The sequence below is a fragment of the Gekko japonicus genome, unplaced genomic scaffold (genome assembly GCF_001447785.1).
Source record: "Gekko japonicus isolate JY-2015 unplaced genomic scaffold, Gekko_japonicus_V1.1 scaffold1565, whole genome shotgun sequence".
In the NCBI taxonomy this organism is placed as follows: domain Eukaryota; kingdom Metazoa; phylum Chordata; class Lepidosauria; order Squamata; family Gekkonidae; genus Gekko; species Gekko japonicus.
This window is the reverse complement of record NW_015163650.1, coordinates 304,850-323,853: the sequence shown is the minus strand read 5'-3', so window position 1 is coordinate 323,853 and position 19,004 is coordinate 304,850. Positions and strand designations below refer to the sequence as shown.

Genomic DNA, 19,004 nt, shown 5'->3' with positions numbered 1-19,004 from the left:
ATACCACACCCTGACTCAATTGCTTTCACTTTGCAGCAGGAAGAGAGAGGAATTAGTTGTCATGTGAGAGTGAGTTAGGAAAAATTGCTTGCTGCGTGGCTGATTTAAAGGAAGACTAGAGCTGAGCTTTCCTGGGGGCACCTGCTTTGGGGGGGGGCTATAACCCAGACATCCCAAATCCAATTTTTGCCAAAGTTGGAAGGCAGGTAGAGGAGAGCCTGCTAAAGACTAACTGTGAGATTGGCATCTCTAACTCATGAGGGGGCTGTTCTACCACCTCCTGAACTCACAAGCCGAATGAACCATGAACCAGTTCAGGAAACAGGAAAAGTTCGTGAAAGTCAACCCTGCTTAGCTTCCAAGATCTGATGAGATCAGGCTAGCCTGGGCCATCCATAATTAAATCTATTTATTGGCAATAAACCACACCGATCTCAGTTGGATTTACAAATAAGTATGCTTAGGACTGCAACCCAATACTTCAGTTCTATATATACTTCTACTTTCATTTACTTATGCACAAATCGCATACACCTGCTGCTAACTAACATCCAAAATAAGATGGATAGTTAACAAAGACATGGACCTCTCATCTCTGGCATTATCTTCCAGGTACTGTTCACTCAGAGTCTATTCTTCTGAGTTTTCAGTGCCCAATGAAGACCGTTCTGTCTTCCTAGGCCATTTTTGCTTGTTGCCAACATCTTGGTTTTAAAGTCCTCTTTTGCAGAGTTTTGTTGTTGCCCTCATGATTGTTTCTTTTTAGTTGAGAGCTTTTGGTTTACTTTTTTGTTTGTTTAGGATTGTAATTATATATATTTACATTCTGTAAACTGCCCTGAGAACTATGCAATGAGGGAACATAGACCTATATTAATTAAACTACCTCTAGAATCACAGAACAGTATTGTTTTGAAAAATTATTATGGTTTGACAGAAGCTTCTGGATCAAATGTGGCAACTTGTCAAGTTAGATAAAATAATTCATTTCCAGAATTCAACATACTTTTATTCAAAACATACATGTTTTCCAGCTTCTAAATGCAGATTTTACAGAAAGATATTTTAAGAAAAGGGGATAATTACCAACATAGGCTGCAATTTACATTACTAAGGCATTTAGGCTTAAAAATGTGTTGCACCTTTATTGGGCAACAGGACTGAGTATGTATGTCTGTACATAAGGGAATGTGGTTGGAATCTATACAATGCTATAGATCATTTTTACAATCCCATACTTTTTTTTTTGCATCAGTATCTCAATATATTGTTCTGCAGCAAACTAAAATAAAACACAAATCCCCAAACTTTATCCAAAGTGTTAAAAATTGTTCACAGAACAGCAATAGTATTCTACTCTTCAAGAGTTTCCAAACAGTGACAACACTAACTGTGCACACAAAACGAGAGATCTGCCTGGAGATGTTCCCTCTTATGCAATGAGACTCAAGTAAGAGAAACATTTGTCTGGAAAGGCACAGTGAAAACAGGTTTGAATGCTCAGGGTACAACAGGAATCATCGACAACAGGTTGAGAGTTTATGGGAACTTTTTGTTATTATAACACAGTTGCTCACACAAAATAAAAATGCTTCTGTTGATTTGTCTTGGCAACTCCAATACATCAATGGTGGTAACAGTGTAACAGCTTTGTTCCCATCTGACAGAAAATAATGGCAGTTCTGCAAAGCAAATGTTAAACATGACCGTATGTATTTATTAGTTCCGCAGTGTTTTGACAGATTAGAAGGGATGCAATTTAAAGGATGCTGACACGCTCACTGAGGGCTTTCATCTCCGCTTCCTCCAGCTCAGGATTTTCACTGTGGTTAGCACTTGGACTGATAAGGTGTACTGGATACTGCAAGCCATTTTCCCCTGCGTACTGTTCCCACCGCGAATCGTCACTCTCGTGGGTGATGTAACGTTCTCCTATTTTGCCTTCAAGCTCTCTTAAATCTAGCCAGGTTTGGTAGTCCTTTAGGGGACAAAACATAATCTGTTTAATTCCATTAAAAACAAACTACCACAAATGCCTGTTCTTTCTTGATATTCTAATGGGATGCATCATATGTTACTTTTTTCAAGACTCAGGCATGCTCCTGCAAGTTGTTCTTTTGGAACAAGTGAATTCCCTTTTAAGACCATGCTGTACACAGAATGTAATGCAGCACTAAAGAATAATAAGTGATGAATAATGCTGTCAAAATATATACACACATTTTTCAAGGATACACTTTTTTTGGTCTATATTCAGTATGTCATGCTGCACTGTTCAAGAGTTCATTATTTTATAAAGTTCAACTGGATAACCAATCCTATTCTGTCTGTATGAGACTGTCCCCCCCCCAAAATAATATACTTTCTTTTATTGAAAAAAATGTTTCTAAGTTTACTCAGATGCCAAAAACTAAGACATATGAGCTTAGGTAGTACAGGATACAGCAGTTTAAAGCCCTCTCACTCTAATATTGGCCAGTATCTTAGCATCTGTGTGTGGAAAGCACACAGAGTTTTCCCACTTTTGCCTCTATCATCAGCTCCTTCCAACCCTGCAAAGACCACTGTTGGGATCGAGGGATCTGCACAGAGGACCAGCAATGAGGGTCTGGAGTATGGAAGGACAATGGAATAAAGTTGCCCCTTTTCCTCAGCGGAGCAGCAGAAGAGGAAGAAGGAAAAAAGAGCCATTTCAACTCCTTGTTCCTCTTTCCTCCAGCCCCCACAACCCACGTGGCTGTTCCTCTATAATGGTGTCATGACCTCAGGACTAATCTCTCCAGGGATCATAAACAGCTGCAGCAGAAGAGAGGGATGTAGAAAAACTATACCTTCTGCACCCTAAACAGTAGGATACTGCCCAGAGGGTAGATTCATAACTTTGCTAGAAAGAAACTAAGACATTTATACTTCTAAATTTCGTAAGTATATTAAGAGTACAAGTTTATATACTAGGTTATAAACTATACATTCTATGTTGTGAAAACAGAAAAACAAGTAAGTTCTGTATTTTACTTTTTTATCTGAAGCTTTTACTATTGCCTTTCTACCTACAGGAACTCAAAGTGGCTTACAATGCAAATAATAATAAAATAAATACAATATATGAAATACCTAAATACTGGTTAAAATAAATAATTTTAAATTGCTGATAAGCAGTTTAATTCTTAATTAGATGGGGGGAAACAGTGTAACAGGAATATTAAAAAATCATTTTCCTGTGTACACTGTTCCATTTCACTGCCCACTTCCATGTCAGCTCAAACAAGCTATTACTTGGGAGAAGAAGGGTGGTGTGAAGAAACTAAATGTGAGCAGGCACATGCATATTATTAAAAGACTTTTAAGTTTTTCTTGGCTTTTGTGGCTACATGTTTTTCACCAGCCTCAATACAGAGCCTGTAACTCTTGCTGAGTTTCCAGATAACTGTGTTTTAGGATAGGTGCACCAGTCACAAAAGCACTGACTGGTTCTGCTAGATGACTAAAAACAAAGAGAAGGTGAAAGGCATGAAATTTAACAGCATTACCTGTAACCATGGGTGGCTTAAGGTCTTGTCCACACTGTAACGTTTTCTCATTTTCACTTGCAGCAGATTATTTATGAGATCAATAGCTGGGGAAAATATAATTACAGAAAACGTTACTGACAAATACCTGCTTGAACTTCAGTATAGAACAAAACTTCAAGACACAACTAATCACCTTTCGTTTATAAAATCCATGCTACTTGTCATGGCTTGATTTAAAAAAAAATTGGTGTATATAAAGTTCTAAACTAGTTATTCAAAGAATGAGCATACAAAGAAATCAGAGAGAATAAGAAACTTAAGCAAGACAAACAACTTTTGACAATAAAAGATTAATATACAACCATCTCAGTACTACTCTGCCATCTGGAATTCAACAATACTTTTGATTTTTGTCTCCAGAAATTCCCACTGCCAAACAAATAAGCTGGTGGGTTTTTTTAGCTTGTTTGGAGTGCAGAAAGTGAAATGAAGCTCCGGATACATGTATGGTGTATGTATGGGGATCTACTGGTGTAAATTCTTAGGCTGGAAAAAGGCTTCAAACTTTGATGAGTAGAGTAGCTGGATCCACCCCATCCATTCTTTGTATCCTGGAACCTAAGCCTTGCACCTGCTTCACTTATCCATTGTGGATGCAGTCCTCTGACCACTAGGCACTGATGCTTATGCAAGAGCAATATCTTTCGAGGAGCTGAAAAATTCCTAGCACCAGAGAAATGGGGTCAACATTGAAGGGCGACCACCTATACAACAAATGAAGAGGACACAAGCAAGGCTTAGGCCAGAACTTTTCCCTTAACTGAGTCAATTGATGAAGGAGATCCATATGCACACATGGAGCTCTGGATCAAGGTAATGATTCTTGAGACCTCTGTCTTTTTATCTATATTTTTTTTCCTGTGGGCAGGTTTCTGGTGTTTTAAAATGGGGATAGAAAGATTAATTTATACAAAGCACATATGCATAGCCATGTATCTTTACAATGGTCATACTAAATCAGACTGCTATATAACCAAATCTATGTGTGCACCACCATCTACAATCTCAAACTGGTCATCAAGCAACTATGATGATGTGCATATGTCCTTAGTAATGGAAAATTTGCTGATCAACAAAGGTCATCTGAATGTACAAAGCTGCTTTACACAGAATCAGGACAATAGTCTGTCTGACTGATACTCTTCAAGTGCTGCTGTCCAAGATTCTTTTATGCTGGAGATGGTGAATAATGACTCTGTTACTGAGCTATGGGCCTTCACATAAGATGCTAAAGAATTTTGATGCATAATTTTCACTTGAATTCAGCAAATAAGCATCTGATATATATAAAAGCCCTAGCATATTGGCACTTTCCAGCTCTCCCATTGGCTGTGCTGTGTGCTCCATCAGCCATTGGCCCATCAACCACCACTCAAGATTACTCGTGTGCCATTAGCTGGGTGACAGGTCCATTCCTCTCTACCTCCTGCTGCTGGCTTGATAACTTCCCTGTCTGAATAAACTGCCAAAATGGCTGTCTCTCCTGATGAAGACATTTCTACTGCTGCTTGGCTCCTCTGTGGCTGGCTGGCTACTGAGGTGGCCCAGCGGCTGTCAAACCATTCTCTTTTCCTGCCATGCAGCTCACTTTTCCCTCAGGGGCTGTTGCTAGAGATGGAAAACTGAAGTCAGAGTGGGAGATAAAGGTATGTTGATGGTTGGCTGGGAAGGAGATAGGGTTGCCATCTCCAGGTTAGGAAATTCCTGGAGATTTAAGGGGTGTAACCTGGAGATGGTGGAGTTTGAAGAGGGGTGGGATCACAGACAGGTACAATGCCATAGACTCCACCCTCCAAACCAGCCATTTCCTCTTGGGGAACCACTGTTGCCAATCTCCAAGTGAGGGCTGGAGATCACTCAGAATTACAACTTCTCTTCAGGTGGCAGAGATCATTTCCCCTGGAGAAAATAGAGGGTTCTGTGTCATTATACCCTGCTGAGGTCGCCACAGCAAATTGACGCTGAGTGCCCAAGGTCGGGGCACCTGCCCAGAGCCTCTTTCTAGAGCTTGTTGTATTTATTTCCACAATGGGCTTTATTCCTAGTCTAGTATAATACTAAAGATGATTAATATTAACCTGCCAGAATCTTGTATAAGTCAGGGTGGTATATTTCACAAATTGCTGGATTCATACAATTGTATAGGACTATGGCTTATGTTTGGAAAAACCGTACTTTTCTGGTACTGTACTCTCTTTGATAGTGCAGTGGATATAAAACATTTCCTGAAGCTTTGTTTTATATTACAGTTCATTTGGAAAACAGTTTTTCTGTCAAAGAATGTATGCAGCAAAGGCACAAAGAATTGTGAACACCACAGGTTTCTACAAATATAATGACAGACCTCTGGAATAACTTGCCTTGAGTGTCAACCAATTTTCTTACTAGATACATTTGATGGGTTAGAACGGCTTTGAAGGGAATATTGCTGTTCAGCGTAATGAGGGCAAGCTAAAGTCCTGACACCGATAGGCAACTCTTTCTATTAGCAATCATACATTTGTTCTCATTATAATGAGGAATACTGCCATACTTTAAAGCGGTGAAACAGAAGATATCTCTATAAAACACAAGGCACTAATAAACTAAGTACATCTCACTACTAATTTCTGAAAGCCCTTAATCAATTTTTTTTAAAAATCCTGTGCTGGTATCATGATAAATGCTATCATTAAGGGTTTTCTTTTCCTAAATGGCACAGAAACAGAGACATTGTGGGAGTCAACAAAATAATTATGCATGCAAGCACAGACACTGATACAGATAGTCTTGGACTTAAGTCTGTATTTGTTAGAAAATAATTGTGTGTGCTGGTGTGAGACACAGGAAGGTAGGTGAGGCACAGAAGAATACCTCAGACACTCCACAAGAAGAATTTCTCATGCAAGCAGAGGCTTATGATCCAAAAGTATGTGAAAAGTGCAAGCTGCCACAATTTTATTTCAGCCAATTAAGACAAGAATTTTTGTTTCAGTCAAATTAGACTTCCTCAGTGGCTCTAAGGACACTATGCAAAGATTGTAAAGTGTAGATCAGAAAGTCACTTACTATCAGTATGCATGCACATCATTTCAAACACTGGCAGCAAACACACATGCTTGAGTACTTTCATGTTTCTATCAGTTATCCATACTGAACACCACAGAGCAAGCTCAAGAGAGTTTTGCAAGCAGTTTGTGATGCAGATAGAGAGCTGGTGATGTGGGGATGTGAGGTTCTTTCACCTCTATTGATCACTGCCACAATATAAATCTTAGCTTTAAATTAACAGCTATCTTTTTCGAGCACTTCATTAACACAAGCTAGAGCTTTATTTGTCTAGATGACATTTTCCTTATCTGTATATGGTTTCAAGCATTTCTCTTTGCAACCTAATGCCCAATGAATATCCTAACTCACTGTGCAGTTCTGGGGAACTACTGATAATATCACAGCAGAAGCCATATGAAATATTTGCAGGAATAAGGAATTGCTCTGCCATTTTCCTTAGTGGAACACTGTGCATAAGAAATTCTTTCTGACTCTACGGGTTGGCAAGTTTAATTTTCCAGGATACCTTTGTCCCGCCTTGGCTAAGGGTCATCGGAAAAAAACTTTCTCAACTTGGCCTCTCAAAACAATTTCTTAGCTCTCTCACATACGACAGAGCAAGAGAGTTAGTGAGACAGAGAATCCAGGACATAGCTAGACAGGAGGATCTTAATAACTCATGCAAATGGCGAGCCCATTTAGAACCATTGTATAAGGTAGTGCCTATGCCCTATATTTTTTATCTAGAAAATCATGAGTTAAGGAGAACGTTTATCCTCATGAGGTGGGATGCCCTCACTTCAGCAGTTACAGAGGGGAGGTTTAATAAAAAAAACAAAAAACCCTTGCTGATTGTATATGTCACTGCTGGAATGACGGAATTGAAACCTTAATGCATGTTATATATGACTGCAGGGCATATAGCCACTTTTGTGATATTCTCCCACTCTCTACAACTACTGTATCCTCAACTAGTCAAAAGATGCAATTGCTGAAGAACCTTTTAGAAAGTAGGTGCCCCAAGGTTACAGCTAAACTTGCCAAATTTGGCTGGTTAGCTGTAAGGACTAGAAAGCTCCTAGTGAAAGATGAATAGATGTAATTTGTTACATGACTTAACGGGTTTTACATGCTTGCTCTATTTGATATTCATTTTAAATATTTCATTTATGCTTGTGGTTGTATGAATTTAGTTTGAGTTAGTTTGTTGTATTAGAGTGCTGGCTTTTTGCTGTGAATAAATTTGTTGTTGTCGTTTCTGACTCTACACCATTGACTACTTATGTTCCAAGCTCCAGATATTGTGAACAGTAATCAGATTCTATCAAAATGTGTAACATGATTAAATATACCCTAGAAGGGGATTTGTGTGGGTACGTGATAGAATGGAATGGCACCAGAATTGTACACATTCTAAAGAGGTAGCCATGTTGCTAGCAAAACAAGTACCAAAGAGCCATCCATGTTGTCTGTTGCTACCAGTGTAGTGGCCCTTCCAAACTAACAAATTATTGTGCCATGAGATTTCAGAAGCTAGAGTTCATTTTGTCAGATTATATAAAGCACTACACTGATGTTAACAACTAATGCTGTTAATGAGAGGGAGGGTTAAACCACCCAATATAATCAGATTTAACTCTCTTCCTCTTAAGCATGTGCATAAAACACACATACACACTGTCCTAACATTACCCAACAAAAACAAGCATTTAATACTAATTCAACAATAAACCATAGTTTTGTTTGCCAAATGAACTTGCCAAGAAATAGTTTTCAAGCATTAATTATACTGGATGCTGATTTTTATATAAAATTACATCAATATGTGGCCATAAATGCTTGATTTTTTTGTAAGTAAGTGTGTACTAAAATGAAAAAGTAATACCTTCATGAGAAATTCCCTTCCAAGGATTGGGTGGGTACATGAAAGCAGCATTTTGGATTTGATCATGAATGTCTTCATCTTCGTTGAATGGAAATGTACCACTAAGGCTGACATAGATAATGACCCCCACAGACCACATATCTAGTGATCTGTTATAACCTTTGTTTCTCAGAACTTCAGGGGCGAGATAGGCTGGTGTGCCCACAACTGAACGCCTGAATGATTTCTCTCCAATGATACGGGCAAAACCAAAATCACAAAGCTTCACCTGTTTGGTACAAAGGTTAACAAGGTAAGCGTGTTATAAATAACATCTGTATGGTGTTTTTTTACTTTGATGTTTTCATGCATGTTTAAAGTCCCAAAGTGTTACAACATGTGCAAACAAGTGGTTTCTGTGTTCAAAGAGTATATATTCCATGCAATGATTGATTTGTGCTATCTGTTTACAATTTAATAGCTGAATGCATGTTCCTGCATGGTGATATACACAGCTGACCCTTTTCCACATAAACTGGCCAAGCAAGCTTTAAGCTAAGCACCATCACCTTCTGCAATACTCCTGTATACAAGTCACAATGTGCCAACTAGGAATGTATGTTAGATTTATTATATTTTCAACAGACCTTTCAGTATCATCTGATGGGCCCTCTCAACTGACTGATAAAAGAATGGTTCCTGCAAGAAGTCTATGAATCTGCTGGCACGACCCTCTAATGGCAAAGGCAGGGAAAAGGCAGGTCTAACCTGCTTGATGTCTCTGACATTGGCTGCATCTGTGTCTCTATTACTATACTGTGATCCATAGGTTTGGCAATAATAGTGCAAATTGAACACAAAAAGTGGTTACTAATATTTATATGCTCCCCTGCAATCTCTAACTCAGAAAATAAAATAAATTGGGATAAATTGACATGATATTCTTGTCCGGAAACTGATTATAATGGCTATAAGAGCAGTATAGGACCCAGTGATGAGGTTAGGAAAGATCTAATGAATTACATAGATGCAACTCAGAGACTCTCCAAAGATCAAGGGATCAATTCAGCTGGGATTAATTTTATAGTACTTGCTAAAAGATTTGGCCAGAGGATTGTGAATTACTCAGAAATCTTTGATAATTCAGGAGAATATACTTTGCTGACCTCCTTATTACATTTATACCCTGCCCTCCTGGCCGTGGCTAATGTAGTGGATTACTATATGGTATTCAGAAATTTCTCAAAACTGTTAGCAAAACAGTAGCTTGCAATTGTCCTGACATTGACCATATGCCACTGCTTCTTTTACTTAATTCTTTAGTGACAATCCGTCTACACATAAGCAAGCCACCTTAAATTTAGACTTGGAGGACTGAGTAAGAGAATTAAGTGGACCAACAAGGCTGCCCAATTAGAAATGTGAGGATTTCACATGTGACCAGGGCATGCATAGTTCAAGCTACAGGTGAAAATCATGACTGTGCATATTACAATTTTTACAGGTACACAGAGGTGCAAGAGCATCTAGTAAGTTAAATGTCTTCTTAACAATAAGGGCTATAGAAAGGATTCTTGAAAAGTGCCTAAATCACAGCTGGTAACTTCTAGCATACTAAAGAGAATCAATTTCTCACTTATTTATTTTATGAAAAACCAGTCTTTTAAAAATATTCATCACAAAGCACTTTTGGTAACTATGCTTCATTTTCATAGATGGCTGATTATATCTGTTCAAAGTGAATTATTTCTACTTGCCTGGGGGAAAGGATCAGCGGATGCCAGTAATACATTTTCTGGTTTCAGATCGCAATGAACAATGTTTTTAAAATGCAGATGTCTCAAGGCAACCAGGATCTATAAGAAAACAAATCAACTATGCTATAACTTAGAGAGTTTGTGTAATATTTACTGATGTTTTAATACATCTCCTGGATGTAAGACAAAACACCAGCAAGTACAAAGACTACAGTTTTATTAAAGTGATCTTTTATTTTATGTTCCCATTCAAAATCATGTAAACACATGAAGACAACAACTGAGAGAGTCAGTGCTGCTGAACAGGTCCCCTAGTAAAGCAATATCTCACGTTTATCACAAAGAAATCTAGTAACACTACATCAGGCCTACACATGGCCTCCTATTGTTGAGAGGAAGTTCTTTCCTTACCATTGCTGATCATCTAGTTCAGAGGATGAAAAAGAAAAGAATGCACCCTATAATGTGAACTATAGGCAGAATAATTTTACAAACTTTTTGGATTGCTCAGAAGCAGTGCCACATAGCAGTGCATGCCAAATTACACAAGCCTGGATAAAGTCTCAAAGCAGATGAGAATATTTATGGAACAATTCCAAAAAAACCCAACAACCTCAAAATGAGCTAATTTATGCTACACCAGAAACTCAAGATTTGATAACACATGCCAGTATGAATGCTGCCTACAAGAATATGAACATCACTGCCACCCACCCTGGTTTGGAGATGTGCAATTTGGCAAGGTCTCTTGCACACTTTCGAAGTGCATAGGAGATGAGTCCACCAGAAATATGCATGCTATCTGCACTTGCCTTGCAGTTTTTGGTGAGTGCAGTCCTGCTTCCATACATGGATGGAGCCCACATTGTAGACCATGATTAACCTTTAAAATCTTACACTGAGCTGTCCTCAAAATAGCCTAGCACTGGACTGTAAGATTTGGGTCTGAGGCCTCCACAAATGACCAATGCATTTTACTCCATTAGCAATGAGTTTTACTTCCTTCCCCTTCTGCCAGAGCTCCTGGCACCCTTAGAAAAAACATTGCTGAGGGTCAGCGGATCCTCTAGATCCATATCCCAAGCAGCACAGAGAGGCTGCAGCAAGAGTTATGAGTCAGTCAAAATCACTTTTCACTTTTCTGTGACCTGAAGAATTAATTACTTAAGGGTTGTTCATATATAGCTTCCACTTACAGATCCCTCTTCTTGCTGCAGTCTTCTGTATCAAATGGTATATATTTTAGAGCAGGGGTCCCCAACCTTTGTGAGCCTGTGAGCATCGTTAGAATTCTTACACAGGGTGGTGGATGCAACCACAAAATGACTGCTGCAGAAGACAGAGCTACATACACAGAGGAAGCCTATGTGCAGGGGAAAAGAGGGGTAATTAAAAATACACTGGGAAAAAGGAGTGAGAGAGAATAAAATACACACTGTGATGGCAGCTGCCACTTAAAAATGTTATATTAATCTGCACAGCCGATCAGATCTTCAGTGGCCAGTCAGAAGACCTGTTAGGTAAGCACTCCACCTGGCCTCACACACTGTTAAAAAACCCTTGGTTGGCGCCAAGCGTTGGGAATCCCTATTCTAAATGGTCCCCCAGTCATCCTCATCAGCTTTAGGGAGGATGCCATGGGCTCTGGCAGAAGGGGAAGATGGAAAAAATAACTCCCACAAACTCATTATATTAATGAAAGCTTTGGATTCCACTGTAACTTAGCTCCTCTGTGATGTAGAATTCTACAGAGAAACTACTGAGAAAGTTACAGTCCAAGATTAATTTGATACACATAAACTGTACTTAGTAATAGTGTAAGCCCCAATATCTTTCCAGTTCAATATCTCAACTATCAAGCTCACTCTTAGTTCTTCCTTCAGTAACATTCTCTCTTTCTCTGTATGTCTCAACAAACCTGCACTGGACCCTGTCATCCATATCAAGGGTATATCTGAAGATATTTTTAAAACTTGTAAGTGAATATCCCTGTAAAAGAAACTTAACATCTGACATTCCTTAATGGCTCTTACCTGTGTAATTAAGAACTTGGTTATTTGCTCGGGCAGCCTTCCCTTTTCACTTGACAAGATCATTTCCAGCATGTCTCCATGGAGCTTCTCCATAACAACAAACGCTCTTTCTGGTGTCTCAAACATGCATTCCAGATTTACAACCCCAGGGTGATGCAGATTCTATTATTAAAGATCAACATTATTTGAATGAGCTCTATTTGTCTAGATCCAAAGACACAGCTCAGGAAACATAAGGGTATTATATAGCCTTTCATTTCTCAAGCCCTTTGGCTCTAGCTCAAACACAACCAAACAGAAAGGGCTAGTAGCAATATGCTGTGCCTATAAAGCACAATAGTGCTTATAACCACCTGAACAGTTTGATTTTTAAAAGGCTACTGGCGGCATTATTGTCCAGATGCATCTAGTTTTCTGCTCTTGGATCTAAAATCATAAACTTCTGAGTGAAAAGAGATTATGGTTTTAATAGTTATTATAAAAATTATGAGTATAGCCATAATTCAGTTCAGAGTTCAAAATAAGGGAATATGAAGTACTTCACAATATATTACTGCTCGATGTGTAGGGACAGACAAAAGGATAGATTAGCCATCTATCAAAATAATAATGGTGTAAGATTATCTTAAAAGTGCATGTCATTTTCCCTACTGCTGATTCTCTCATTAGTAAGTCACTAACATTTTGGTTTAAAAGTTCCTGTATTTAAAGCAGATTAGATATTATTTCAAAGATATATCACTTGAGAACTTTAGCCAAAGATTCAATGCATAATTAGTTACATAGTTTTCTACCACTGAAAGCTGTTCTCAGTGAGTTTTATTGCCCTGCTCTAAATTAAATACATACAGGATATAATTGGTAATTAAATAAAAGATACCTGTAAAATTGCAACCTCATTACGAAGTTGGCTTTCTTGCTTAGTTGGAAATCTCAGTTTGTCAATGATTTTAATTGCTACATCTCTTCCTGTTTTGCGATGTTTTCCTGTTTGATGAAAAATATGCCAATTAACATGATCAGCTCTCAGAAGCTTCACCTTTCTAGAGCTCAAGTTTGCTGTTTTTATACAAAACCTAACTGTCAAGGTCTCATCTGAAAAAAAAATATTCTAAGCCATTCGGGTATTTTTATTTGGGTTCATAAAATCTTTGTACACATTTAAAAATAATACAAAATACACAGTGTTTTAAGATGCAGTGTCACAAGAAATGCCTCATTGGCATCTCACTGACCGTAAGCAGAGCTATGTTGAGCACTGTGGGGTTTTATTCACAGCCTTGAATTATTATGCATGCAAATTATACATTGTGGTTTACAAGACAGGATTCCTGCTATTAAAGATAATAGCACTGAATATCATTCCAGGTCAGAGGCTGAACAATCAAAGCAACTGGGAGGCAATTTTCTCTTGGACTATGTCTTCTAGGCCTTTCCTACTATAACCAAAATCTACAATTAGTGGCACAAAAGAGTACAGTCAAACATATGATCCTGGTGAGGTAGAGGCGTGGGCCAAATGACACAGGCTGTCACTCACATTTGACACAGATATGCTGGGAAGGAGGGGAGACTACATTTGACACTCGGTTGCATGTAGTTTGTCCATGACACTTTTAATTTTTAATATTACAAAGACACGGAGGACACTGGTGGAGGGGATCCTTAGCACCTTCTATTAATGCTGTCTTCAACTACCCGTCTCCAATCTGCAATGGATAAAATGCAAGTACTTGAACATTTTCCCTTCGTGTCAGAAGGAAGTTTGGAAGAGGATTTTTAACAATACCTCCCCCTCGTCCCCAAAAAACCAAAGCAGGGGTTGATGTTCCATTTCTTTGTAGGGGCCCCACATGTATAGTTTGTAAAACAAAAACAACATTGAAACATACTGCACATAACTGGGCATCTCGTATTGTTTGGCCCACAAACTGGGCATGCAAATCAGGAGTGTCAAAATGAATGGGTTTTTAGGCACTGTTCACAGTTCCGAGCAGCCTGATTTACACCATTGTAGGAGGGAAAGCTCAGCAAACCCATTAGGCTCTTCCCCCAAAAAACACAGAGTATGCAAGAATGTAGGCACTGTCTTCAAATGAAGGTACAATTGAACCTCTAGTCTCCTTCCCTGACTTCAAAGTCCTAACCCCCAGTCTTATTCAGATCAGAGGTCCCCACTGGATGCAAAGGGAATGGGGACCAAAAAAATAAATAAAAAATAACCACCCCTAGCAAGCCACATTTTATGTACTTTGCAAAATAGGGGGGAAACACCCAGAAAGTGCTAGAAACTGCTGTTTTAAGGTTGAAAAACATTTATCCTTTTAAAAAAATCTGCTTGACTTCTTGAAAAGATGATCTAATTGCCAGGATATGCATTTAGGAAATTTCTTGGAATCTGTAAACATTTTTTGGTCACATTACTGATGCATTTAAGTAGAACTAAAGCAAATTAAACAGCAAGATGAAAAGAAAACAGATTAGGAGTCAGGAGGACCTAGTGCCACTAATATATTGCCCAGGTCCATGGGGCAAGGAAATCTGGGTTATACTTTCTAACCACTATACAATTACCTAAGTATAGATTACTATCACAGCATGAATTATTAAAAATAGATTACATGACCCAGCATGAATTATTTCCCCAGGCACAGTCTGTAAGATTATGCCACTTTAGCCAATGAGCGCTCAGGTGGTCTGTGGCAAGCAGCAGTGAGACAGGGAAGGCCAAAATTACGAGTATAAGGAAAATATGATCGTTGATGATATGAAGAATGGGGTGGATAAGAGAACCAAAGTGGAAAATTAACTTCTGCTTCTGAGAGAACCTTAACATCCAAAAGAGGACATGTTGCAGGATGTTTTCCTCAATATCAAAAACCAAGAAAGTGCAGCTGAGATTATGGAACTGCCATGTTATATGTCTCTTTTCTTCTCTCTCTACCACATTCCTATGATTTACAAAAGTCTTGCTTTATCATGAACCTAAATATCTGAGGCATTACAATTCTTCCCCGTTTTCAAAGCCACTGTGCGTCTCACCTCCATAAACAATTCCAAACTGTCCCGATCCCAGCACCTCATCTGGAAAGATCTGATAAACTGTACTGATATCCTGTTGGTACAAATATAATGCATGTTAAGTACCAAGTATGGACACAAACCAAAATTTAAATTGCTCAGCTGAAGCTAAAGCACCAGATAAAGATGCCATGAGATTCTGTGCAAACATAATGGAAGTTATGTTCTATTCAGGCGGAATCACTGCAGATTTCTCATGTTACTCACCAATTCATTGTGAGCTCTGCCAGCTATGGAAACCCTTCAGACAAGCTGTGGTTCTTACTAAACTGGGTGTTACTATATCTTTGAAGAGGTCTCAGGTTTTTATACACACAATTACATTACTGAGAATGTAATACAACCTATAGGATTCTACAAAGCTAGTCAGTGATGTAGGTCAGGTCTTTCCCATGGAAGCCTGCAATGGTATTTGATGACTTTGTTCATTTGTTCCTTCTATCCATATGTGTCTGTGGCACTATGGGGGGAAAGGGCCAGCTCTGCAATGTGCACATTTTGATTTATGTAGAGGCCTAAAGGCATGATCTAATGATTTCATCAAGCTCCATTAGATTTAGAGAGCTCTTCTAAGACCCAGTAAGGGCAACAGCTCATTGGGAGGAATCCCAAAGACAAATGAAAAGGAAGGTAGGATTTTAACATAATTCCATGTAAAGCTTCTGCTTTCTGGATTTTTTTTAGAGGAAAATCATGTGGTTTCACTTTCACATGTGTTTAGGTTTGATGTATGTTTGTTCAAAGAGTAATTACACAGGTATAGCCCTAGTGTAGGGTGGCCAAAGAGAAAAGGACTGCACATTGAAGGAACAATAAAAGTGTTCTGAAGGTTATTCTCAATGGCTATTTTTTTATGCTTCTGGAAAGAAAATGGCGAAAGAGACATCCTCTTAACGTTTTTCAAACAGATCAATGATCCAGCAAGCTGTGCACTTATCATGTTTGGCACCTACACTCAGAACACTTACCACATTTTCTTGGACCTGGCAATTTGATACTGAAATACTGATGGATATATTTCCTAGAAAGAAAAGTACAGTAATTATTGTGTATGTGTGTTTGTGCCTGCACACAGGTATAAAAGAAGCTGCATTTGAACAATCACAAACAGCCCAGTCTATGGCACAATTAAGAGAGCAATGATTACTTTCTCTAACCATAATTGTTTTTTTTCTGACCATTGGGTAATTTATGTGGTGATTTCACAGTGAGCTGGGGGGGGGGTCTGGGAACAGATAAAGCATTCACTTCACTAACCATATACATGGACCATATGCACTGATCATATACATGTCAGATACAGAATTTATTATTTATTTGTTTGTTTCAATTTATATTCCACCCTCCCTGCAAGCAGTCTCAGGGCAGATCACAGAACAAATCAAGACACCATAAAATCACAACACTTTATTAAATATAAAAACAATTAAAACAGTATAAAACAACATATATTAAAACAGGTCACACGATTCCAGGAGTGGCCAAACTGTCTAAATTAATTTAGACACAGTCTAAATTAATGTTAATAAAAAGCAAATTTGCATATTTTCCAATAAAAATGTGTGTGTAATATTTGTTAGTGTCTTGCGGCTCTCAAACATCTGATGTTTATTTTGTGTGGCTGTTAAGCAAGTTTGGCCACCCCTGCACTATTCATATGCATAGATTTCAGTGGTGTTGGAGACAAAGAATCTACTGCTTGATCTATTTCACACCACCACAGCTATAAACATATATTACACTGAAAGCAGTTGGGTGATGGTAGTGAAACTGAGGTATTCACCATTCTCTGTAAACTGGCACCTCAGGGGTCAGTGGTGAAGATGGATTAGAATGCTGCTTAGTTATCCTACTTTTAGGCCTAGCCACTATAAGATGCCACCCAATGGACCTGTCATTTAGTTCAGGGTAGCAGGATTTAAGATAAGTAGTTAAAACTCAGTACCCCAAATCAGCGACCTATGAAGGTAAAGGTAAAGGTTCGCTTGCTCGGAAGCCAGTCGAATCCGACTCTAGGGTTGCAGTGCTCATATCCGTTTCAAAGCCGAAGAGCCAGCGCTGTCCAAAGACGTTTCCGTGGTCATGTGGCCGGCATGACTAAAAACCAAGGTGCACGGAACGCTGTTACCTTCCCACTGAAGTGTTTACTTAGCGTTATTTTGCACTCATTTCACACGCTAGCAAGGTCATGCTCAAGATCACACAAGCTAGGCTTCAGCAGTATGTGGATAGAGAACTGCCAGAAGTACAAGCTAGGTTTTGAAGAGGTAGAGGAACTAGAGATCAAATTGCCAACATTCGCTGGATTATGGAGAAAGCAAGAGAGTACCAGAAAAAGATCTACTTTTGCTTCACTGACTACGCTAAAGCCTTTGATTGTGTGGATCACAACAAACTATGGCAAGTCCTTAAAGAGATGGGAGTACCAGACCACCTCACATGTCTCTTGAGAAACCTGTATAAGGGTCAAGAAGTGACAGTTAGAACCAGATATGGAACAACTGATTGGTTTAGCATAGGAAAAGGAGCACAACAAGGATGTATATTGTCCCCTTGCTTATTTAATTTATATGCAGAGTACATCATGCAAAATGCCAGCCTGGATGATTCAGAAGCCAGAATTAAGATTGCTGGGAAAAACATCAACAACCTCAGATATGCAGACGATACCACACTAATGGCAGAAAGTGAAGAGGACCTAAAGAGCCTCTTGCTCATGGTAAAAGAGGAGAGTGCAAAGGTTGGCTTGAAACTCAAAATCCAAAAAACTAACATCATGGCATCCAGCCCATCACTCTTTGGCAAATAGAAGGAGAAGTCATGGAAGCAGTGACAGACTTCACATTCCTGGGATCCAAGATCACTGCAGATGGTGACTGTAGCCATGAAATTAAAAGACGCCTGCTCCTTGGGAGGAAAGCGATGGCAAACCTTAACAGCATAATAAAAAGTAGAGACATCACCTTGCCAACAAAAGTCTGTATGGTCAAAGCAATGGTATTCCTAGTAGTACTGTATGGCTGCGAGAGTTGGACTATAAGGAAGGCCGAGCGCTGAAGAATAGATTCTTTTGAATTATGGTGCTGGAGAAGACTCTTGAGAGTCCCCTAGACTGCAAGAAGATCAAATCAGTCAATCCTAAAAGAAATCAACCCTGACTGTTCCCTGGAAGGCCAGATAATGAAACTGAAGCTCAAATACTTTGGCAACCAAATGAGAAGGGAGCACTCACTGGAGAAGACCCTGATGCTGGGAAAGATTGAAGGTCAAAGAAGAAGGGGATGGCAAAAGATAAGCTGGTTAGACAGTGTTATCGAGGCAACGAACATGAAATTAAGCAAACTCTGGAGCACGACGGAAAACAGGAGGGCCTGGGGTGATGTGGTCCATGGGGTCGTGAAGAGTTGGACTCAACTGTGCGACTGAACAACAAAAAACACAATCCTATTATGTAACTTCTGTACCACTTAATATGTCATATTAACACTTATAGTATGCTCCTGTTCTTTCTGGTGGTTTCTAGTCTTTTAATATCCTAATGCATTAATTATTGACTATCCCATCCTGTTGATTTTATTTATTTATTTATAATTCAATTTATATCCCGCCCTCCCCTAAGGCTCAGGGTGGCTAACAATTGGAGATAAAAACAAGATAAAAACATAAT

General features: G+C 38.9%; 1 protein-coding gene across 1 annotated transcript in view; it reads right to left on the bottom strand.

The window, feature by feature from the left end:
• Positions 1-1,079: 1,079 nt before the first annotated feature.
• Positions 1,080-19,004, bottom strand: part of PRKD1 (protein kinase D1) — a 200,013-nt gene continuing 182,088 nt past the window's right edge. The window contains exons 13-20 of the mRNA XM_015407677.1: positions 16,306-16,358; positions 15,299-15,371; positions 13,137-13,243; positions 12,257-12,418; positions 10,224-10,322; positions 8,488-8,755; positions 3,531-3,616; positions 1,080-1,978 (exon numbers count right to left, since the gene is read on the bottom strand). Of these exons, the coding sequence (XP_015263163.1) occupies positions 1,760-1,978; positions 3,531-3,616; positions 8,488-8,755; positions 10,224-10,322; positions 12,257-12,418; positions 13,137-13,243; positions 15,299-15,371; positions 16,306-16,358 (1,067 nt within the window). The 3' untranslated portion in view covers positions 1,080-1,759. The remainder of the gene's footprint in view (positions 1,979-3,530; positions 3,617-8,487; positions 8,756-10,223; positions 10,323-12,256; positions 12,419-13,136; positions 13,244-15,298; positions 15,372-16,305; positions 16,359-19,004) is intronic.